Source organism: Quercus lobata, chromosome 8 (assembly GCF_001633185.2).
Source record: "Quercus lobata isolate SW786 chromosome 8, ValleyOak3.0 Primary Assembly, whole genome shotgun sequence".
NCBI classification, from domain to species: Eukaryota; Viridiplantae; Streptophyta; class Magnoliopsida; order Fagales; family Fagaceae; genus Quercus; species Quercus lobata.
The window spans coordinates 60,210,634-60,236,891 of record NC_044911.1 but is presented as its reverse complement, the minus strand read 5'-3'; the positions used below and the strand labels follow the sequence as shown (position 1 = coordinate 60,236,891).

General features: G+C 33.8%; 1 protein-coding gene across 1 annotated transcript; it reads right to left on the bottom strand.

The window, feature by feature from the left end:
• Positions 1-6,992: 6,992 nt before the first annotated feature.
• LOC115954619 (aspartic proteinase PCS1-like) lies at positions 6,993-8,675 on the bottom strand. The gene has a single exon (XM_031072530.1). The coding sequence runs from the start codon at positions 8,464-8,466 to the stop codon at positions 7,153-7,155; it is 1,314 nt and encodes a 437-aa protein (XP_030928390.1). The 5' UTR covers positions 8,467-8,675; the 3' UTR covers positions 6,993-7,152.
• Between the last annotated feature and the right edge of the window lie 17,583 nt (positions 8,676-26,258).

Genomic DNA, 26,258 nt, shown 5'->3' with positions numbered 1-26,258 from the left:
ACAAATTAGATCATTTAGATCATAACTTTATTTGTTTCATTCTAAACCATGAACTTAACACATGACAAGCTAAACACTTTATGACTTTATTCACATTTATTCGTGACCCAAATGACACTATTTTTTGTCGGTGATTGTCTTTTTATCCACGTTAAAATGAAAAATTCTAAGCGAGAGATAGAGAATACAAGACACAATAAAGAGAGAAAAAGACAACACTAGCAATGAAGAAAAATTTTGCCCCAAAATAGGAATCAGTCAAAATAATCCTTAGAAGAGGGGAATTGAAGCAAAGAATATTTTTTTTAAAATGGAATTGAATCTGAATAAAAAGCTTTTCCATTGGTTGTTTTTGATAAATATTGACAGAATATTTCAAATTTTCTTAACTTATAACTCAAAAAGTATGAGCTTTCAAATGAGAGTTTAATTTATCATTTGGGCAAATTTTGCTTTTTTATGTTTTCAAAAAGAACTCCCACTTAAATTTTTTTTGTATGGACAAAAAAACAAATGAAAAAAAAGTATAGAAGTGGACACACTACCTTACAGTTGTCTGGCAGTGGCAGGAGAAAAGGAATAAAAGTATGGCAAGAAAGCAATGAGCAGCGAGCAATAGAATCTTTCAATGGGAGTTTACGCCACACATGAGCTCCCAGAAGAGGCATTAAATTTTAGGAGGGCCCCGTGAATTATATGATAACACATACAATAAAGTTTTGTGCCTTATAACTTTAAGGTATCTGTCGATTTCCTACCTGGTGAAAATTATAGGGAGTACTGCATTAATGATGTAAAGCTACACTGTACACGTGCATGGCCACAGAGTTATATATTTTGGCTGTCTGATTATGATATATTGATATGTCTTGTCTAGCAAAATCCCAGAATTTATCCCCAAATCTTTACTAGAATTTTGCACAGATAGAAGGAAAGAAATGTCAAGTCTGTGTTCAAAGTAGACAAAATATACTTCAAGAAAAAAGCCGTTCACATCTTTTCAGCTATGGCAGCTCATTTAGAAGCATAAATTAGCTTAGAGACAGAGGGGATCAATAATCTCATGCTTCTTAGTGATTATTAAATAAGTTATTTATAAAAAATCTCGTGTTCAGTGGTTTAAATGCTTCAATAAATTGAAAATTTTGGGATAAAATTTAAGCTCATTCTCATCCTAAAGTCAAAAGAGAAGAATCCCTTCCAACACTTGGTCTTAAAGCATGAAAATAATTAGAGAAAACAATAAAACAAGGGAAAAAATGATAGTTTTTTTTTTTTTCATAATTAATATGATGCATTCTTTTATGATTGATATTTAATAAACAAATATTAACGATATATCAATGGAAAAAAATACTTTTCTATTTATAACTTCTCTCTTGATTGTCAAAAAAAAAAAAAAATATATATATATATATATATATATATCTTCTCTATTTATAACAAATATTAACGATATATCAACTAAATTGGGAGCAAAATTTGTCTTCTTCTTTTTTTAATATATTTTAGTTATGTTGAAGGACACTTGACGCGTTTTTTTTGGATGCAATAAGGCGGCTATGAAAGTGGCCAGTTGGCAGTCAGAAGAGTTGAAAGCTGAGAAGTCAGAATCAGAGACCACTTTGAATTTTTTATATATTCGGATTACATGCAGTGCAACCCAAGGAGGAATAGTAGACCAGCACTATCTATACCATTCACTAAACAGTAGGTAGCTGCAGCCCCAAGATACCTAATGCACAGATCACAGATGGCACGCACAAGCCAACTTGCCCCTAAAATATATCCAAATATTCCCTGGCCTCAACTACACCAACAAATCCATTGAGATTCATAGGATCTGCTGTTTAAATTATAAAAAAAATATATATATAATTTTTTTATTAAGTTACAAAAGGCTTTGACCCTTTGTCAAAATAGTAAAATAAACAATGAAAGGAACATCAAACTAGGGTTGCTGTCTTGACTGTCAAAAAAAAGGGTTGCTGTCTTGGAAAATAACAAAAAGTTAATAAATACCATTCCTTTAAAATGATAATCAATAAAAAAAAAAAAATTCAACTTTAACTAATACACTTTAAGACTTATCAACCAACCCAGATTATTAAAAAAAAAAAAAAACTTATCAACCGGCCCAACAGAAACAAAGATATATATGTATATGTGTGTGCGCCCATATTTTATTTTTTTAAGGGTGTTTTTTTTATACATGTATAAGTTATTTTTTAACTTTTTTTTTTTTCATGATTAAAAATTTTATTTATGATTCACATAGAATATTTTAGTTACTAGATAAACCTTTTTAGATGCAAGTCATGCAACATATGTGACATTTTATGTAATTTGGTTAATATAAGTATATAAATTATAAAATGTTCAAATTTAATAATTTTAAAATTGTAAGGACGCGTTTCGTGGCGGACCGTAACAGTGTCGGGTTCGCGCGTGAAAAGGCCCCTAACAATATCATTTGTAGAGCGTGGGTTTGGAAGGCTAGGCCTTGGTTGACAGGCGGTGGGCTTTTCATGGTGTACATACAAGTTTCGGTTTTCCTTCACCCCTGGAGTCTTTCTCCTGGAGGTGGGTTGGGAGGCTCTGGTTTCTGGCCATTTTTCCCAACCCCCTCCTTTTAGGTTACTTCTTTTTCCTTTTATATTCGCCTGCGTTCATTGTCCTTCGTCCACGTATAGGGTCAATCTTTCCAAAATTGATACTTGTCCCATCAGTCCATATTCAAAGTCGTTGGGGGTGGTTGTAAAAGTCAAAAACTGCAGCTCTGTCAGGTTCAGAGCATTGAATGGCAGTAAGAGCAGCTTTCTCTGGATATTTTAGATCTTTTGTCCTGGTTTCGGTCCTATACCGTTTCTGCCCTCCTTTCAGGGGGGGGAACTTTGGGTCTGCCGAGGACTGAGCCGTCCTCGGCGATGTCCATAGGCTATTTGGTCGAGTTTGGGCCATAGCCCTCTTCGGCTTGGGCCTTCGGATTTCCCCCAGGTAGATGGGCCCGGCCCGTAAATCATTTGGGCCCCACAATAGCCCCTCAAAACCCGGCTGTCCAACCTCTTGGTTGGAAAGGGGGGTTTTGGTAATGCCAAACCTCTTCTTACGGCCCAATCATTTTGGCCTTTTAATGATGCTGGCGGCTTCTCATCTGTCCAAGAAACGCGCCGGTTTATGAGGTAGCCTTTTGATTTCGCGCTTGATGCGCTCTTACCGCTTGGTTATCCCAAAACGTGCTTTTAATAATCATTATTCACGAGATTACTTTAATTCGACGGTTTATTTTGATGGGGTGGAGAAGTGGAACCGGTGTGTTTGGGTTCGCTGATTCCTTCGGAAATCTGAACCTATTAAATGCTCCCCGCTCCGCCCTCTGTATAAATAGGACAGGAGGAGGTTATTGTTTTTACAAAAAATCCCTTTTCATCCCCCTGTGGCTCTGGAATACTTAGTCTCCCTTAGGATTCGGTTTACTCGCTGGTTTATACACCTAATCGTAAAATACTTTACCATAACAACTACTTTATGCATGAACATTAAATGCAAGCCTACCCTTAAGGATATTCCAGGCTAAAAAAATGCTTTAACACAGGTTCCTACTAATTTAAACTCACAAATATTATCAAGTACAGCAATGGTAACTTCCAATAAGTTAAATTCTTGGAACTAACCGGGATAAGCGCTGAGTACTACGTGATGCATGCTAGACCAATGTCCGAGAACGATAACCTCTAAATAATTCGTCTGAAAGGGTAACTAGGTAGCGAGGGACTTTGGTTGTGCTTTTGGGGTAATATGTTGCACCGTATCGCACCAACCCCTTTGATACTGGGGGTCCGAGGGTAGGCCGAGGAATCCGCGCAATCAAGGTATTAACCCGTCTGCTAACGCGGAGTTCTCTTCGGAGGGATTTCGAGGTTTACAGGCCATAGTTTTTTCTTTAAATAGTTGATTCCTCATCCAAGTACATCCAGGTAGTTGGTTTCCCCTGAGGCTTGGGTCCGAGGACCATGCAATGCCTTGGTTCTGTCCAAAACCTAGTTTTCCACATCCAGGTAGTTGGTTTCCCCTGAGGCTTGGGTCCGAGGACCATGCAATGCCTTGGTTCTGTCCAAACCTATTTTCATTACATCCAGGTAGTTGGTTTCCCCTGGCTTGGGTCGAGACCATGCATGCCTTGGTTACTGTCCAAAACCTAGTTTTCCAATCCAGGTAGTTGGTCTTCCCCTGAGCTTGGGTCCGAGGACCATGCAATTGCTTGGTTCTGTCCCAAAAACTTTGAGTTTTTCATTACATCCAGGTAGTTGGTTTCCCCTGAGGCTTGGGTCGAGGACCATGCCAATGCCTATGGTTCTGTCCAAAACAGTTTCACATCCAGTAAGTTGGTCCCCTGAGGCTTGGGTCCGGACCATGCAAGGCCTTGGTTCTGTCCAACTAGTTTTCCCATCCAGGTAGTTGGTTTCCCCTGAGGCTTGTGGTCGAGGGACCATGCAATGCCTTGTTCTGTCCAAAACCTAGTTTTCATTACATCCAGCGTAGGTTGGGTTTCCCTGAGCTTGAGGGGTCCGAGGACCATGCAATGCCTTGGTTCTGTCCAAAACCTAGTTTTCCACATCCAGGTAGTTGGTTTCCCCTGAGGCTTGGGTCCGAGGACCATGCAATGCCTTGTTCTGTCCAAAACCTAGTTTTCCACATCCAGGTAGTTGGTTTCCCCTGAGGCTTGGGTCCGAGGACCATGCAATGCCTTGGTTCTGTCCAAAACCTAGTTTTCATTACATCCAGGTAGTGGTTTCCCCTGAGGCTAGGACCATTGCCTTGGTTCTGTCCAAAACCTAGTTTTCCACATCCAGGTAGTTGGTTTCCCCTGAGGCTTGGGTCCGAGGACCATACAATGCCTTGGTTCTGTCCAAAACCTAGTTTTCATTACATCCAGGTAGTTGGTTTCCCCTGAGGCTTGGGTCTGAGGACCATGCAATGCCTTGGTTCTGTCCAAAACCTAGTTTTCCACATCCAGGTAGTTGGTTTCCCCTGAGGCTTGGGTCCGAGGACCATACAATGCCTTGGTTCTGTCCAAAACTTAGTTTTCTCTTTGTGCGGGATCTTGGCCTTAGGGGAGTTAGCTCCTCAGCCAAGCCCCTAGAGTTTATCCATACAGTTAACGTTACAAAGTGCCTAGTTTGCTCTTTATGGGGGACCTTGGCCTTAAGGGAGTTAGCTTCTCAACCAAGCCCCTAATCAAGAAACGTAGTTCCTAACGGAACTTTATACTAGAAGTTTATAACTAACGGTTAGATATAACGAAGAAACTCTACCGACCCACTTCCTATACCAACACACAAGCCCTCCCCACAGACGGCGCCAATTGTAAGGACGCGTTTCGTGGCGGACCGTAACAGTGTCGGGTTCGCGCGTGAAAAGGCCCCTAACAATATCATTTGTAGAGCGTGGGTTTGGAAGGCTAGGCCTTGGTTGACAGGCGGTGGGCTTTTCGTGGTGTACATACAAGTTTCGGTTTTCCTTCACCCCTGGAGTCTTTCTCCTGGAGGTGGGTTGGGAGGCTCTGGTTTCTGGCCATTTTTCCCAACCCCCTCCTTTTAGGTTACTTCTTTTTCCTTTTATATTCGCCTGCGTTCATTGTCCTTCGTCCACGTATAGGGTCAATCTTTCCAAAATTGATACTTGTCCCATCAGTCCATATTCAAAGTCGTTGGGGGTGGTTGTAAAAGTCAAAAACTGCAGCTCTGTCAGGTTCAGAGCATTGAATGGCAGTAAGAGCAGCTTTCTCTGGATATTTTAGATCTTTTGTCCTGGTTTCGGTCCTATACCGTTTCTGCCCTCCTTTCAGGGGGGGGAACTTTGGGTCTGCCGAGGACTGAGCCGTCCTCGGCGATGTCCATAGGCTATTTGGTCGAGTTTGGGCCATAGCCCTCCTCGGCTTGGGCCTTCGGATTTCCCCCAGGTAGATGGGCCCGGCCCGTACATCGTTTGGGCCCCACAAAAATTATACAGAAAACATTTATGTCTCAGCACTTCAATGTTTAACTTTTATGCACTAACAATATGAAAGTGAATAAATTATTACGTAAAGAATTTGAACTCTTATTATTATGTTTAAAAAAAAAAAAAAATTATATCTCTTTAGTTAAAGCTCTTACCTTATAGTTTTTTTTTTTTTTTTTTTTTTTCTGAATCTCGTTTTCATTAATAGGGTTTGAGCACAATGATAAAATTGAAAATGTGTATTTTTAATAATTTAATGAATCTTGAAAGAAAATGTAGAAATATATATATATATATATATATATATTAAAGTATAATATTAGGAGGAGACTGCAATTCAAAATTTCAAACAATTGGTTTCTTTAGGCAGGCCGGAGACCCCTTCATCCCTTGTATTCACCAATTTTCCCTCCAAGACCAAATTTACGGCCTCATAAATGGGCCATCATTACTTGTGTACTGAGGTGAGTTATGGAAATGAAAAATCCAAATATGTCAACACTCATAAATATTATTATGGTACACTTCTTTCCTGTACAGAAGTGCCGATCGAAGCTGGCAATTGCCATGCTTCTCTAGTAAAATCAACTCCTTAAATTGTTATATTCGTCAATGAATGTAACAAAACTAAGTGATTATATCATTCTCAATTCTAATTTGTAATAAGAATCTAATTTATTAGATTTCTTTCATTCATTTTTGAAATTCTATACTATATGGTCATGTTATCTATAGAAATTTTCTGCCTCATTTTAAGTGTTCTAATTTTTACTCCATCATGGGTTTCAGCTAACTCAACTGGTAAGTGGTAAAGTCTCTAATGGTTGTATAAGAGATCTGGGGTTCAATCCCCGCCTACACAAAAAACTAATTGGTGTCTTGATCTGATGATAAAAAGCAATTATCAGAAACGGACGCCATAGATTGAAACTCTCTCTAAAAAAAAATAAAAAAATTTTACTCCATCAATTATAGTTTGTCACGCATTCTTCATAAAATAAAGTACCCTAAATTGAACATATCACTATGATCTTATTCTAAAAGAAATAGATGATTTAAAACCCATTGTATTATGTACATCTCTAACACGTGGTTATAAAATAAACAAACCTAAAATCACAAAATTTGCCTTATATCTATCAAATCACCTTAAACACCCAATCCAAGCTTTTGACTTGCAAGATCACACCTCACCTCAGCAAGTCCAACTCTTGATTTCACCAAATCAAACTCCATCCACAAATTCTGCTGATGATGATGACCAATCACAAAAGCCTCTGTCCCCAGTAAGTCCGAGTTCCCAAATGTGAAACAATACACCGAATTCCCACCCCTCACCATACCGGGTACCCGATACATTAACCTCTCACCCGATACAACCATTTCGGCACCCCGAAACATCAAGCTTACTTTTGGTAACTGGGGCAAAATCGGCCGGTTCAAAGGGACCAAGTAACACAAATCCATAGCTCCTTGGAAAACAAAGTTGGGATCGTTCAAAAGCCTTAGTATTCCCTTTGTTTGTTGCATGTACTCGTTCTTTAAAGCCGTGTAAACCGGTCCGAGAAGGAACGTGAACTGAGTGCCCGAGTCGACCATTGTTTGACCGGCACCGGTATGGTCCGGTACAAAAACCGATTTCGGAAGCGGCAACACTTTTTCCGATACTTTAATCCCTTCGAGCTGAACCGTATACGCTACTCTATCAAAATACGGTAATGGGTCTGTGATTTGAATCAAAGGAGTGTAGTTCAAAGGCTTTAGCCAGCTGAAACTCGCTTCTCCGAAAAGCAAAATACCGGACGAGTCACGACCCGATATGCAGTACGAAAATTTCGGAAACCCCATCTGGGTAATGAACGATAAGGACCCACGGTTCAGACCCATTATCCCGGTGGTCTTGGAGTCCTCATCGGAGTTGGAACTGAACCCGGTATCCATACACCCGAATATCGTACCGGGCCGTGCCGAGTTTCCGATATAAAAAGTTTCGGACGCGAGATTTCCTTCCATGGAGGAAGCGTCAGCATAGGAAACAGTTGCGTGGCAGAGTTTATTCTGGTCGCAGGAAGCGGGTATGGGCAGGGTTCGGGTCCGGGTTCTGCAAACGGGTGAGGAACATGGGGTTGGTGAATAAGACTTAGAGGAAAGTGGGTTGAATATGGAGTTGAAGTTTTGGGTTTTTTTGCAGTGTAGCCAAGAGAGTTCGCTACCTGTGTCGAGGACCATGGTGACCCTCTGTGGAGGCGAGCCAACGGTTAGTGTGACTGTTAAGGTAACATTGTGGTGGAAAGAGATTTTGCTTGTAGGATTTTGTCTTTTTGGGACCAAACCATGTGGGAGTGTTTGGGTTTTAAGAGGTAATATGAGTGTTTTTTGTGTTGCACAGAGAGAAACTTGGGTTTGGTTCATTATCAAGAAAATAATGAGATGAAGATGAAGTAAAGATTGAAGATAGGCCATCTGAGAAAGAAGAAGAAGAAAGAGAAGTTGAAGAAACGTGAGGGGTACGGGGATGTCAGTGGCTTTGGGTTTGGCGTGGTTTTGAAAGCTTTTGTTTGGTGGGAGAGAAATATCAGTCAGAGGGCCATATATGTATAATGTTTCTGTTGGGGTTACCTGTGTTTGTGACTTTTGAGGGGTTTGTGGGGAACCTTCTCTGTTCTTTTAAATAGTTGGGCTAGTGTATTTGTGGTCATGTACATCTTTGGTTGCTTAGGATTTTGGAATTAGGACCATCACATACTTTTATGGTTGACCATAATAAATGGAATTACATGCACTATTTTAATTCCACTAATAATATATGGCCCTTAAATGTGCACTATTATTTGTCATTTTCATTTTTACTCTTAAAATATACAGCCTTACATGCACTATTTTAATTCCACTAATAATATATGGCCCTTAAATGTGCACTATTATTTGTCATTTTCATTTACTCTTAAAATATACCACCTTTGTTTCTTTAAATAAAATATGGCCTTCAAATGTGCATTTCTATTTGCCACCTTAATTTTACTCTTAAAATATAAAGTAAAACGTGGCTTTCCAGTCATATTTCCTTCTTTCGTACTCATTGAGCAGGTAATTTTGTAGTTCATTATTTAGATAAATATACAAGACATGTTAATAGCTTTTTGGCATGAATTGAGCATACTCCACCTCATCTCAATGATGCTCTTCTTGTTGATTTCGGCTAATTTCTATTTATGAATGCGCAAAGTGCTTTTTCTCAAAAAATAGAAAAGTATGCCACATTTTTTCATTAGTTGTTTTGTTAATTTATTGATTTGTGGGTTTGTCTTATGGATGTTTTGTATGTTTTCTTAAGGAAGTCTTGCTCACCACATATTTGATGTTTTATATGGTATGCTCAACATGATATATATATTTTTCATTTTTCAAGTCTATATCATATTGTGATTACGAGACACATGAATTAATGAATTCATTTTTCAACTTATTTGATCCTATGGGTTCCAATTAGTTCGAATGATAAAGTTTTATTGTTGTTGAATAAGAGTTTTGGAGTTTAATCTCCGCCTACACCAAAACTAATTGATGTTTTGGTTTGATGAAAAAGAATAATAATTAGAAATAGACATGATAAGTTGAAACTATTTCTTAAAAAAAAAAAAAAAACTTATTCGATCCCTTATCAATGATTTTTTTATACTACTTTCAAATGTTTATTTATTAGAGACCATTCAATTTATATGTTGATAAGCTTTTTCGTCTTAGATTCATACTTTTATTGTACTTTGTAATTGAGTGATCAATTTGTTTTGTCATATGGACTAAGTTAAAGTAAATTCAATAATAAAATTTTAAAATATTTCTCGTAATTTTGTTGTGCTCTTACTTCTTTGCACTCTTCTTTAAGGTCTTATAATCACTTATCCGTCATGTCGTCAATGTGGTAATAATTTATGTTTATGGTGCATGTGTTTCTTACTCTCTCTCTTTTTTTTTTTTGGCAGTTGTTTATTTAAATTTGTCAAATTTGTAATATTGAATTTGAACACTTTAAATTTTATTTGTTTCTAAAAGGCCTTCATTGGTTGTGATTGGCCTTCTCATTTTTTTCCCCTAATGAATGTCCATTTCCAATTCATGAATAAGTGAATCCCCTAAAAGAATCATATATCCCATGATCCTACTTACTCACCATTAGCCCTCCCTGTTTTGTTGATGTCATCAGTAGAGAGGACTTGTAGCCTAGTTGTTTTGTAGTTTGATTTTTTTTTTTTCGTTAATAAAAGTCTTAAATTCAGCCAAAAAAAAACAAGAAAAGACAACAACAACAATCGCTGGTCAAAATTGTTCATCTACGTACTTAACAAGAAGGATAGAGCTGCTAGACCATTTCCTGGCCAATGGTGATTCTTCCTTGATATCATACAATTTAATAAAGCTATTAAGTGCAACGTATATAGATGATTAATCTCATAAGAAATTTCTTAAAATTATTCATTGAGTTTTGTTTAGTTCCCATATTTGTAATATTTTGTGAAAAACGTGGGGGAAAAGGTTAAGTTGTGGATATAAATTAATGATACAAAAAAGATATATAAGAATGCAAAGTTTAGATTTTGAGCTTCATATATTTATTATTTATTAATGCTTGTGAATCATTGTACCCAAAACCGATAATGTTTGGGTAAACCGATAACATATTTCTTAAATTGAGTTGTAATGATGAGCCTTAAGCTTTTGCTAGGTTCTATCATTATGCAGTTGATATTTTGATCTTTAGCATCAAATGTTTGGAACACATTTATTTATTTATTTTTCAATTTTTGAAAGAAGTTAATGTGTATTGTACAATGATTTTACTCTTTTTTTTTCCTTCTAAGTCAAATAGTAAATTTTTATGCTATATTTCTTTTAGTTGTAATGAATAATAGTGATATAAAAGACTTTTACAATATTTTGTTAACAATATACCACGCAAGGCACGGGCTAATGGCTAATTCTAAAAGTTCACAGTGATTTCGTGGGAAAAAATATATTCTATGTGCTAGTTAAACGTATGTTAGTTTTTAAATTAAGGGTTCAATTAACGTGTATTTTTAAAGTATTTATTAATGAATTATCATAAAATAATTTTGATACAATTTTAATGAAAAATATAAATAAACCACTTGCTTAAAGCCTCAAACCTTTGTTTAATTTTTTCGATTAACTTTGTTTCAAGCATGTACCTGCTTTGTCTCGCATTAATTTCACATAGTATTATAGCATGTACAATTTTTGCAGTGACTTGTCTTTGTTGAGCTCCCCATGTTGGACGTTACTACAATTCTAAAACGGATTTAGATTTTTTAGATATTTTAAGATACTTTACCAATAGATTTCTTTAAATTCTAACCACTCTTTTATGATTTCTAACCACTCTTTTATGATTTGAGAGTTTAGATTCTGTCATGTCAACATTTTACTAACAATATTCTTAAAATAATAAAATAATGTTGCAAACAAAATAATTAAGATTATTAATGGAATGTTGATATGATAAAATCTAAACCATTAAAAAATAGTTAAAATTAAAAAAATAATTATTATTTGGTAGAATACTATAAGAAATCTAGAAAATCTGAATTCTTCTAAAACTAATATGCTTTATGAAGGAATTATTTACCCGCTTTGTCTCGCATTAATTTCACATGGTATTATTGCATGTACAATTTTTGCAGTGACTTGTCTTTGTTGAGTTCACCATGTTGGACATTATTACAACTTTAAAATGGATTTAGATTTTCTAGATTTCTTAGGATGTTCTACTAATAGATTTCTTTAAATCCTAACTACTCTTTTATGATTTAAGATTTTAAATTCTGTCATGTCAGCATTTTACTAACAATACTTTTAAAATAATAAAATAATATTACAAACAAAATAATTAAGATTATTGTTAATGAAATGTTGATATAACAAAATCCAAACCATTAAATCATTAAAAAATAAATAAATTAAAAAAAAATATTTAGTAGAGTATTCTAAAAAATTTAGAAAATCTGAAACCCTCTTAAACTAATATGGTTTATGAAGGAATTATTTACAACAAACCCCAATTACTTTTCTCTATCAGTGGGTTCATGTGGACAAGGTTTTGGAATTACCGAAGGTGTAGCTAGCTTTTATAAAAGGTCTCCTCTGGAAGGTACAGCTGGGGACAAAAAGTGGATAGTTTTATGAAAATCGGGAAGAAAGAACACAGCAAGGAAAGCAATCATATAATTGGAGTTTGAGAAACTTTTATTTACGTCTTTGCACTCGTGGCTACTAAGTACAAAATTGACTTCTTAATCAAAACTTCTTAATCAAATTAGTTGTGTGTCATGTTGGAGACTGTGACACATTATTAAATATTTTTTTGGTAATCTACACATTATTAAATATGGACTTTGAACTTTGGGGCGAAACATGCACGCAAATTCTAGACTTTGTTCTTTGGGAGCTAGCTGCCGACTCTAATCTGGCAATTTGTCACAATTTGAAATTTTTTTTTTTTTTGAACTTTGTTTTTCGTTTTGATCGATAAATGATCTAGTGTCAAGCATTTGCAGTTTATATAAACTAATATAATACTGGTAGCAATTAGAAAAAAAAATTGTTTATAATTTGATTTTTTTTTTTTTTTTGTTCCGTTAATGAGCACTCTTAAAGTATTTTTTAGTGGATAATTTTAGAAAAATTTTGATACTATTTTTTTGATAAATAAATAAAAAAAAACTGTAAAAAAACTGAAAAAAAAATTAAAAATTTTCTTTTTCCATTAAAATTTATAAAAGTAATTTACAAACAAATGTCTTTATAAAATTCTTTAATATTTTTATTTTATTTTTATATGGGGTTTACAATTTGCCACACTATATGCTTTCTCACAATCTATCCAAGCTGAAAAATACTTTGATAGTCAAGGAGTGGTGTTTCGAGCTCTCACAAATAAGGATTGATCTCACACGTAAAATCTACCATAGAGCCCACCGCCTTTGTCAGAGTCTAAGCAGTACTCTGGAGTCTGGACCATATAAGTATTGCCCATCCAAGCAAGCTAGTGTCAGCATTTACTATATGTATAAACTAATATAATAATGAGAAAGAAAAACCAAAACCTTTCCGCACGATTTGAATCTCAGACAGTTCAACATGATGAGAAAGAAAAAAACAAAACCTTTTCTTACTTCAAACTTCAAACTTCAAACTTCAAAGTAGCGTCAACGACCTTTTTCAATCTATTCATCCCTTTAAGAAGAAAAAAAAAAGGACCTATTAAAACTTTTGAGCTATAGGTGGATTTTACAAAATATAAAAAATTGCTTTGAGTCCTAAATTCCTAATTACACACCAACATCAAATTGACAGTAAATTTCACTGCAATTACTAGAAGAAAAAGTTCAGTACTGTAATAAATTGCTTGATTTTAAAATCTAAGGCAAATATAATTAAAAATTAGTAAAACTTAAATTCATAAACTATGAGACAGCAAAGTCCTAGAATGTTTATTTTTCTACAACAAGAAAAGTATTGTCTACACGTTTCACGTGTGCAAGCTAAAGTAGCAAAGGAAATTGCCAACCCTTTTAGTCTATCATTGTCGATCTCACAACCAAATATTAATGCTACTATTGTCATTTTTCACAATTATTAAGCACATTGATGGCATAGAAAACCACGTTCAAAGCAAAAGACAAAGGCTATGATGGCACCACCGATTTCACAATTTGATGTCTTCCTAAAATTTCAGCAATGTAGCTGTGAGTTTGCATTTGATCCATCACTTGGTTTTACTTTTCTGGTTTAAGTTTTCGTGTCCAACCACAAGTCTCTTTTTCTATGCATCAGCATCAATAGTCATACCAATTGTCCATTAGTTTCTCCATAGCTTGAATATGATAGGGACCAATTTTAATGATCGAAAATGAGCAAACCTATATAGCAGTTCCCATACTGTAGGCTTTGAAAATTTTCATTGTCATACTCATACATCAATAGTCATGGCAATTGTCTATTAGCTTGCTTAGCTACTCACAGCTGGACTAAGAGATATGGGACCATCCAATGATCAAAATGACAATCACCTAAGTGATAAGTCCTCCATTTCTACATAATGTTTGAAAATGTTCATATGATGACATTTAAAGTAGGTATGAACCATTCAATTTCATCATTTAGTAGTAGTCACTCCCTAGTGGATGATGGGCCAAAGGACAGGATTTTAGATAAGTTTGTTTTTGTGTTTTCACAATCATGAAGGACCATGCATATATGCTTTGCATATATAATATGCTTCAGGTTCATTTTTTTTTTTTAAATAGGATATTTGACTGGCATTTTTTCGCTGTGTTGCATTAAAAAATAGGAGATGGAGAAGTCAAATATAAGAAAAAACAAAGGAATTGGGTGTGCTTTCACAATCAAAGTCCCCCCCTTAAGTGAATTTACTTATACAAAGTTTGATGTGAGTTTGATTCCTGGCAATCCTAACACGGTTTTAATTAAGACCCTACAAATGGCAGAGTCCCACACTATTACAATCCTTCCATTTTTATAAACTTTGTTGGTTTGATAGAGGCATGTCGATTTTGCAAACTTTGAGAAATTTTCTTTTGTTGGAGGTGGGGAGGCTTGGAACTCTATTATTACTCCAATTATGCATAACCAACCGGTCAACTTTGATCAACATTATTGAAGTTTAACGAAAACTTAGAAACTATCCTACATACAAAATTCCCTTGCCGAATGTGTATTATAGGAAAAATTATTCTATAACCTGTAATATTTTTTTGGGTGATGAAGATTATTTTGCACTTATTGTATAGAAAAGGATGAACGAAAGTAAATGTTGTAATTTGAAGAAAAGAAAAGAAAAGAAAAGATGAATGAATAGATAGATGTAAGTAAATTTTGTAATTTGAACACTTGTAGAAAAGAATGGATGAATGATATGGTGTAAATGTTGTAATTCTGAAATCAAATATACTTTTTTTTTGGTTGCCAAAGTTCAAATTAAACTCATTAAGTTTGGGTGAATTGTCCTCTCATCCATAAAGTTTTTTCTATGTCATTATTATTATCCTTGACAAGTTGAGTTCAACTATTCAATATTCGACTTTGGCTTAACTCGATTGCATATTTAAGAGCATTCACAGTAAAAATGCTAAAAAATTTAGTTTTTAACAACTCAAAAAGTTACTTTATTTATTTTAATACATCATTTTACAATATATTCAACATTAAAATATTAAATACTCTATTCTTTTACCAATTCATTTAAATATTCTTTTTTTACCACTTAAGTCTCTCTCTTATTTAAATAATGTTTTTTGTGTTTACCATCTACCTCTAGTAAACTGCCAAAAATGGCAGTTTACTGTAGTTAAGTATTAAAAACATTGCATGGCAACTCAAATTTATAAGTCATGTGCTTTGTTACACATAAATAGGTGGTTTTATGAGTCACCATATGGATATGGGATGTAGAAGATTCCTCATTATTAGGGTATGTTTGATTGGGGAGAAAACAGGGAGGATAGAAGATAGGGAGACGAAAATAAGGTGGAAAATGGCATTTTTCACTATTTGATTGAGAAGAGAAAACAAGAGAGACAGAAAATAGGGGAGAAATTTTCCCTTCGGGCTCAACTTTTTTTATCCTCCCAATTTGGGAGGAAAGTGAGGAGGAAAAAATACTAAAAGATGCATTTTACACAAATACCCTCAATTTAAGTTGCATTTTTTTCTTTCTTCTTTATTTCCTAGGTAGCAACGCTACCCCCCCCTTTTTTTTTTGGCAATCACGTTGCCAGTTGTCACTTTTTTTTTCTTGGGCATTAACATTGCCTCTTTTTTTTTTTTTTTTTTTAGGGCTTGGACATGATAGTTTATTTCTATTTTTACTAGATGTGATTTTTTTTTGGAACATGTTTTTTATTTTTATAAAATTTTTTTGGTGATTGCTCTTTTTTGAGTGGTTATTTGTCACTTTTTTTTAGTTTGACATCATTATTTAATAATGGTATATGAGTAAATTTATTCAAACTCATTTTTTCCGTCCTTCCATTTTTCCACTCCCAACCAAACAAAAATGAGAGAAAATAAAATCTTTTCTATCATTCTAAAATTTTTTATCTTCTCACTTTTCCACCCCTCCAACCAAATGGACCCTTGGTTTAGAGGAAAACTCTCTCATTGAGTGCACCTATTAGCTACTTTCTTGGGTTGGATGAGTTATAAAGCCATAAACTTTGTGCACGTGTGGGCTGAATGAGCTCAAAGGTTTGTTAAAATGACATCTATATCCTGGTCTCGGTTAAAACTTAATAGTGAGTTTGGGCTTTATTGCATGGTTTTATTATTTTGGGCATATTGTTATATCACCAACTAATGTTTCCGGTCCACATTACATATTAGCAAACAAATTCACGTAGGTTGGAGGTGATTTTTTTTTTTTTTTTTTCAGCCTTTTGCAATTTTGTTTTTGTGATTTGGGATATGTTTATTGTGCTATTGATTTTTTTAAGTTGGTCCTTCCCTCATTGCCTTTTATCTTTTCATCATTTCCATCATATTTGATGTGACGCTATTTTGTTGGACTTATTAATAATTTTATAGATGACAATGGATCGAATGACCAATTTGACAAGTATGTTATATTTTGAAGTTTAAAATGTCAAAAATAAAATTCACTCTTAGAATGAAAGTGGCATTTAACCCAAATATTTTAATTAAAAATTTGAATTTTAGTTTATATATATTTTAAAAAAATATATTAAAAGTTTTATTATTTGCTTGATATTGAGTTTGATTTCAATTTGCCTAATAAATTAAGTTGAGCTCAAGCTACTCAATTTTTTGACAAGATCAAGATGTATGCAAGCTCAACTCAAGCTCAAACAGAGTTTAAAGATTTTATTATTCTTGTCAGGCTGAGTTTGATTATTCAATATTCAACTCAATTTGGTTCAGTTCGATTACAACCTTAGGATTGCACATCTAATAGACTATCAATATTAGTTAACAATATTGAGTAACAACTCAAACAACCATTTACGTGTCTTTTTAGTCATATGAGTATATGACCTATTTCGAGTCATATGACTTATTTTATTTATTTTAATAAAAATGTCATATGATGGATTAGAGGAGATTTAAAGAAAAATACTGTCCTTGCGTGCACCTATTAGCTGCTCTCTTTGAACTCGAGAGTTATGACTTATGAGCCATAAAATTTGTGCAAATGAGTATGGACTGAAATTATAGCTAAAAGGTCTGTTATAACTTACAAAGCAATCTGTAACCTTGGGCTTGGTTAAAAGTGATTTTGGGCTTGATTGCAGTGTTTTATTATATTGGTCCTGTTATTATCCCGCGTAATATTGCTTTCTGGTCCACATTATACGTTAGAGAGACAAAGAATTAAGGTAGGTCAGGTGTGAATGTTTGCAATTTTCAGCCTTCTGCGATTTGATTTATACAAGTTGGGCTTTCGCGGAATTTGGGCTTGGCATATGCTGTTGGTTTTGTTAATATAATGTAGAGAAAGACTTGTGTCCTATGTTACTACGAGACGTGGTTTTGATTTGCTTACACCTTGGCTGTAAGCCTGTAATGAAAACTCTACGCTAATAATCCAAACTATAATGACTGAATGTAAGACCGCTGTTTGGTTGTGTTGCATAAACAATAGTTTTTGTTGTTTAAACAATATAACACATATTTTCGCTACACTTTTTCACCTATACGTATTTCTATAACACTTAAATAATGTTATTAGAACAACATCAACAAAAGGACAATGCTTTTTATTTTTTATTTTTTACCTCATTTGCTTTGACTGTCTCACATGATAGTGGATCAATCATCAAATGTGCACTATTTTCAGACCCAGACCAGATCGGGAGGTCGGACCGTAAGAACCGAGAATAGGATTGAAATTCGGTTTTTTAAGCATAGAGAATCGGGCATATGTGGCAATTTCGTGAACCCCTAAAACTTGGGTTGGACCACACGATTCATGCAAAACCGGTGGCAAGAACCGTGCGGTCCAACCCCTAGCATATATATATATATATATATTTTATAAAAAAAACTTAACACAATTTTATTCTACTTAATTAAATTATCCATCTCTTACAAAGAATTAAAAAAAATTATAATTAAAATCTTTCAAAGATATTCAACTTTACTTCAAAAATTAATCATAAATTTTAATATTTTCATGGTTATTATTTTATTTTATTAATTTTCTTATTTAATTATTAAATATATGCTTGAAAATCATTAAATTTCCCTTACATATATAGATATATTAGTCAATTTTTGCTAGTTTTATAAATTTAATATCTATATTTAGGTTTTAATTAATTATTAAATTAATTATGACATCATCACGGTTCAACCTCGGTTCGACCTCAAAAACCCTGAATCTCTCATTTTTATGGTTCAATGAATGGCTCAAGTTTCAAAACCATGCAAATGTGTGGGAACCAGTCAACCAGCAATGGAATCCACCCTTCATGAAAATGAAATACAATGGACAAGACCCAACCAACCTTATAATTTCTCCAAATTAATTGAAACCAACAGGGGGAATTAATGACATATCAACAAACAACAACCTATATTTCTCTATAATGATATCTTGGATTATATGACTAATTTTCAAACCAATTACTTGCTAATACTCTTCCGCGTTGCCATGCAGAAAAAAATTTCGAAGATGAATCTAAAATACAAAGACTAGTGTCCTATGTTACAAGAGGTGGTTTAATCTTCTTGCAATGGGATCCACGCCCTTCATGAAAATGAAATATAGTGGACTAGGCCTAGCCAACCTTATAATTTCTCCAAATTAATTGAAACTAAAAGGGGAATTAATGATGTAGGGATGATAAGCCCAAGAGCCCATATTTATGTATATATTGGGCCAAGGGCCTAATCCGAGGACGTTAAATAATCTGAGGACGGGTAAATACTTTCATAAGGATCCGTGTTAGTGAGTGAAGAAGTGAAATCCGATTAAAATCATCCAAAAGGGTGGTCCGAGAAAGAATCCCTCCTCGGCTAAGCAAGGCCAAGGTCAGAGGATGTGGTTTGCCATCAAGAAAAACATTTTGGATCATTTCATGAGTGATTATAAGTATCAGGAAGGAACAGGACAGAGGAAAGTCATGAAATATCTCAAGGGAAAGTTGCTACCACCGCATTATTTGCTCTGCAGCTAACTTTCTGGCCACATTAATGAGGAAGTGGTACCTGAACAGTAACTTTTAGACTTACAGCTACTACCTAAAGATTTTAGGTAGGGGCTGATAGGACAAGGATCAACACCTACAATCTGATTTGCATGTGGAAGGTGGAGATGAAAGGGAAATATAATATAAAATAGAAGAAAGACTCTGAGAATTGGGATCAAGAAACAAAGGGAAAAATACTGTAGTAATCAAGAATTATATTTGTAATCAAACCTAAGATAAATATATAAGAACTGATCTTCTCGGATTGTGCCAAAGACGATTTCCTTTAGTTTAAACCAGTCTATCTTCCTTTTTTTGTCATCTGAATCCACTTTATTTGTTGTTAAAGCCCAGTTTTCCAATCTACTCTCTACAAATTCATTGTATTGGGCTTTTTGGGCGGAATTTTATCCATCACTTGGGTAGAGGACCCAAATTGTGTCCTTACAAATGATATCTTGGATTGTATGACTAATTTTCAAACCAATTACTTTCTTGCTAATACGATGTAAAAGTTGGGTTCAACAACAATCGAGGAGAAAGAAAAAAAAAATCCAACAAAAAATACTGTTAGACAACAATTATCTAAGGTACTTTTTTTGCCAAAAATACTAGCACTTGAACATATTTATACAGACAGTAAAATTTTATATTCTTGGTTAAACTTAACTCTTTATGTACCATATAGGAAAATAATAGCTCTTTTCTCGTAAATTACGATAACTCTGATCTCCCTTGTGCAATGCTATTCACATAAGGTGAGGAATCTTGTGAGTTTGTAGTTAAGCAATTTTAAATAGTTTTGACTTCTAAAAATCTGATTGGGTTATTTTTTATTGTGTTTAAACTTTTAAATGAGAACAATTTGTGTGATATAGGAAACAGAGTAGACACCTAATTTAATGGCATGGATGACATATGAAGGCCTCGAAGGAAATAGATGCCAAAACAATTTCCATTGAATCATTATCGGTGAACTTGACTTGCTCATTCAGCTTTTTAAAGCTATTAATAAGTGACATGTTCTTATTTATGTGATTCAATGACATAGATGACACACCAAATCATTATAATTTCTTGTAGGGAATGGATGTTGGGTTTGATCATGCGCAAGTTTCTTTGGCTAACAAAACAAATAATTATGATGCTGGCATGAATTTTCTTGGTAAGTGATTAACAAATGATGTAAAATTTTTCTTTTGCCTTTACTAAGTTCTCAACATATAACCTTTTGGGTTTTTTGAAATATGTTCAGGTATGTGATTTTGATGTTGCCAATGCTATGGGACATTGTAAAAGAAAAGAGGAGATAGGCATCTCTCTCTCTCTCTCTCTCTCTCTCTAGTTTACAAGCATCTATGAAATAACAAAGTAAGATAAAGAGTGTTAAAACTGATATTATTGTCAATAACTATTCATTATATTTTTATCTGTATATATCTAAAAGCTGAAGCGTAGCATTTATTGTTACTACGCTCCAATTAAACCACATCAGTGCCATGTCATCATTTATTTTCTTTCTTTCTTTTTTATTTTTTGTTTTATTGATTGCCATTTATTGAGTCTCTTCATAAATTTAGATATTACTTTATCGTCAAATCTATTGTGTGTCTCTCCATTAACCCAAACTTTTGAGACGCCGCTATTATATGGAATTCTTAAAGTCATTGATACTTTATCTCCAAATCTATCGTGTGTCTCTCTATTAACCTAGACTCTTGAGATGCCGTCATTATATGGAATTCTTATAGTCACCGATAGATTGCAACCTCCTCACCTCTCATTTTTTTTCTATAAATTTTCAATTGTTCTCTCTTTACATATTGATTGGTATGGCCTTCAATGGGATAGTTTCTTGAGTATTTCTTCCGTTCTTTCAATCATGGCTCAAGTCTGTCTACCAAAGCCCAATCAAATGAATGCAAGAGACAGATAGTGACTCAGCTTATAGACAAAACTGAAGCAGATGAGAGGTGAACAATAATAGCCCAAGTCCAAAGGGTATAAACTCAAAATGAGTTTTGCTATTTGTATTATTCTTATTCTTTATTTATTTATTCCCATCTTATTAAAATATTTTTTTTTCTTTCTCAAAATTAGTTCTGCTATTTTTTTTTTAATGGTTGCCCTTCTTTAGATTATAGGAATGTTACTCTCAATATGTTTGCTATAATGTATGATAATTAACTTCAATGTGATGTTTTTATTTTGGTCTTTGTTTTATAGTAAGAGTGTTATTCATTTTCATCAAAGAGAAATTGCTATTTTTCTCTTTTTCCAATCGTCTTATATGCTGAACTAAATTTCATTTTTATCTTTGTTTCGTTTGTCAATTCCTTGACAGATGTCAATGATCAAGGCTCGCGGACACTAGAGGCTTTTTAATCTATTGAAGGTCATACTAATCAATTGGTAACCATTTTTTTCTTAGAACCTTTTGAAGGAAAGAGGAATGAATTTGTTTTTTTTTTTTTGGATGGTGCTTGATAATTTGCTTTTTATGGTTCAATACACATCAGCTATAATAGATTTTCATTTCCTTATACTAATAATTTGTTTTATTGTTTAATTTAACTGTTTGGTGTCCCAAAAATTGTGGGAAAATGGAAGAGAAAAGAAAGTAGAGTTTGAATCTTAAATTTTTTTGTGTACGCCACATGGGATGTAACAGTTTAAATTTTTTTATCTTAAATTTTTAAAGGAAATTCTAATTCTTCAAAGTATATCAACTTAAGTAGACTATTGTGTTGTGGCTAGAATTTTTGTGTTTGGAACCTTAGTTGGCCTGTTTGGTTGATGAATAACTTTGGGGATTGTTTAGCTTATGAGAAATTTTTTGGTATTTTAGGAGTGAGGAAATTCAAAGAACTGAATTATTTTTAAATTCCATTAGTATCTAGCTTTATGCTAATTGTTGTGTGGATAGAAAAACTAATTGTATCTTGATTTTTGAATACCTATCTATAATACTGTGTACATGAACAATAATTGGGTTTTTAGTTTTAGATTTTGAATTATGCTATTTTTTCAACAACTTGATTTTCTTTTTAGAATTTTCTCTTCTTGAATATGTAGAATACTATGTACATGAGTTTTAGACAAAACTTAACAATACTATTTCTTTTGGATTTTACTATTTCTTTCCTTATTAAACACAATATGACAAAGCTGATGTGTTCTAATGAAGGCAAAAGCAATTGCTAGTTTTGGGGCATAGCAACTAATACAATCTGATAACTTCCCCTAGCCATTTGAAATTTATAACTTGGAATGCTAATAGACATCTTCTCCGAGGCAAGAACAATTGGCCGAGTTTAGCAAGTTTTCCATCAACTTTGACCATGTTATGGCAATACAGGTGACTCACTTACTTACAATTCATATACGCACTATTTTGATTTTTTGTGGGAATTCAGAACAATGACAATTGAGTGATTTGTACATGGACACATTGATAAATGTCTATAGTGGACATGAGTGGAATCAATGGCACATTACAATATGACAATTTGGTTTTTGATGGAAATTGATTTAAGTGAGGGTCTATTAAATTTGATCATTTTGCTGAAGTAAGGTTTGTTTAATATATATTTTATTTATTTACCTTATTGTAAATAAGTTTTTGTACATTATGATTCTAACGTATAAAACTTCACTTTACTTTCTTTTTTTTGTGGTCTTATTCTTTTCTATTGGCAACTAATTAGACATCACTTTTAGGAATTAGGGATTTAGCAACTGGAATGAAGGTTGCACCTCAAAATTTAGAAGAATTAAAATATGATACAATCTCATCATGGGAAGAAAAATAGGAAATCTAATGTTGTTGGCATGTCCCTCCATTCTTGGGCTACAAATATCATATCTAAAAAAAAAAAACCCAAAATAATATAATGATATATTTGTAGAGATAGAGTTGGAAAATACTTTTAGAAATAATTCAATTTTTTAGGAGAAAACTATCTTTAATAAATTTTAGAAAATAAATTATGGATTATATTATATTACAAAATAATTATATATTTCCATGCATCGCGTGGATCTACGACTAGTACCTATAACTATTGAAACACTAGTAACACGTGAAGGCTTTTTTTGCCACTAGTGATACATATTCTTCTTAAATATTTTGGTCTTTGCTACAGTACTTTTCCTATGCACTAAATCCTGAAAGCCACTGTGGATGCTACTCAACTTCTGGATCCAAGTAACCTCCCAAAAATACATGCCTTCATCGAACCCACTCACAAAGTTGATCATTCCACTAGAAGTTCAATTCTTGCAACCCAAAAAAATAAAATGCTAAGTAGCAGTTGTTATCAAGTAAAAAGAAAAGCGTCAGCCCCTCACTCCATTTAAAAGCGAGCAAATCATGTCAATTCATAATAACTGTTTAGTTTCTGATAAAACTAGACAAAGAGGATCCAACATGATACAAGGAATTAAAGATTTGAGCACACCTGAACCCTGTAAAGAGAAAATATTTCCAAATTTTGTGTAGTGCATAACTGTCTGACATACAGAGGATAGTAATATGCAAGTGAAGGACCTGGTAAGTATGGTAAGTACTAAGTACCTAACACAAAAACTGTCTTTCCTCAAAACTCGGTACAAAATACTTTCAAAAGCAACAATAGGCGCTCAAGATGCCAACCAATCAAGCTGGAGGTTTCAGAAGATAGTAAAATGCAAGTGAAGGCCATAAGTTTGAATCAACCATAGCAATAGCAAAACCCAATAGACATGAAAGACAAGCACCAAAGCAGATTACTAAATCTAACAGCTTACAAATCATCAGAAAAATTAGCAAAAACACAAAGTGAATTGACAACCTGAAAGAAATGGCAATTTTCTTATAGTAAATTCATAAAATAAATGAATAAACAATAGTCAAACTCAGCAAATCACAGTACTGGTGTTATGCTTCATTTTCACTTGGGGTTCAAGGTTCAACAACTTAATCAAATATACCAAGGTCCCATTGCTATATGCTCAAACTAAATATCAAACCAATTCTAATATACTCAAATTGTGCTTAAAAAGAAGAAGAAGAACAACCGATAAACAAAATTAGAGAGAAATTTAGAATCCCATGACTGCTTTCCACATTCAATCAGATTTACTAAAACAATACTGACAGATTTAAACCAACAACAAAAAAGATTCAGTCATTGTACATTCAAGAACCACAACATGAATGTTCAAATGCTCCATTATGTTGTATGGATATTCAATGAACATCTTTGATAGAGCTTTGGGGAACAAAGTGCCTGTTTTTTTTTTTAAAAAAAAAAAATCATGCCCTCTATGAGTCCAATACATTTGTTAGGCCCAATTAATGTCACGGTATGTTTTGACAACCATATACATTATCCTCATCTAAAAAAAAGAAGTGGAAGTTGCTATTCAAAACTCTAGATACCTTAGTTGAATTACCTCCATAAGGCGTTGGATGGATTACGCCCCCTAGGTTAATTAGAAAAAGCAAGAAAAGCAATTATTACAACAGTTATAATCAACTGCTTGGAAGAAATGGTCTCTCATAAGACAATCATGAATTTTTTTTTTTGACTTGAAAGCAATAGGGAAGGTAAACTGCTTCACACCTATTCACAAACCCTCAAAGGGAATAGATATTTTATTTAGATGGGTAGTAGACTCTAATACCAGTTACACAAACTCAAAAGACTATTTGAAAGGAAGCTTCTTTTTTTTTTTTTTTTTTTTTTTTTTTTTTTTTTTTTTTTTGAAAAGGAAGCTAATATTAATATAGAAGAAAGTTATATTTTCATTCACCGATTCTTTTACATAAAATAGCATCTCTTATATATATCGCAAAAGTGAGATGCAAGAATATAAAAACTAAAGTAGTCATGTAGTACATTAGATGTCTTTGATAAATAGTTACATATTTAGGAGTAACGGAATCACGAGGAGAAAGAAAATAAAAGAAGAAAAATTACATTGATGAACAAAGAAAAGATAGATACATGGTGTGTCCCGACAACGACAAGTTGTAAGAAATGATGTTTCTCTAAATCAAACTAGCACGTTTGGAATTAAAGGTTCAATTGGTTATGCAGCTCCAAGTAAATAACTACTTAACTCCTCAAATATTTCAAATCATGATTTTTATCAAGTTGTCCAGCACCTCTAACAGTCTTTTGACTAAGATTTACATATTCATTTTAACATTATCGATTTATTCCCTCCGCCCTCTCTATGATTATTCTGATAGCATGCCAATCAGGTTGATCAAATATGTAGACTACCAAAAAATAGAATTATGCAGACCCTGCATAAAAATGGTGCACGCAACTTTTTAGTAGAGAGAATTGGTCTCTCTGTAGCCTGGGAATATTGGTCTCGACATAGAAAACGCTGCAGTGTTGCAGACAATATAAACGCCATAGGATATCCTACTATTAGCTAAAATGGACTGTCCAGGTTTATGTGTATCCCTATAATTAGGAGGGCTGAGAAGGCCTGGGTTCGTATAGCTAGTCATAGTACTAGTAGTAGCACCAGGAGGGTTGACTCCTGCTTGGAAGGTCACAGAAGCAATCAAAGTAGCCAAAACTGAAAGAGCATTTATATTGTATGCTGATCACTTCCGTTGTCTCCTCAAGCATTTTGTGAATCAGCGTCAGACCTTAGAGAATTAATAGGTAGGATATGCTGGATTGGTTGGGCTGGCCTTGTGCCATTTTGGAAAAAAAAAAAGTGTGCCTGTACCCAAGCCTTAAAATACTCTCGTATCTTTTAGTTAAATAATTTTAAAATTAAAAAACACAAATTAGTTAAAAGAATAATTTAGGGGGTATTTGGTGAGTGTTTTTAAACAACAATTTTCAGTTTTTAAACAACATTTCACGTATTTTCACATACTTTTTCACCCACACGTATTTCCACAAAAATTTTTAAACAACAATTTTCAGTTTTTAAACACATGTACCAAACGGGCCCTTAGTGTTCCTAAGTTTTAAGTTTTTTTTTTCTTTATCTTTTCCA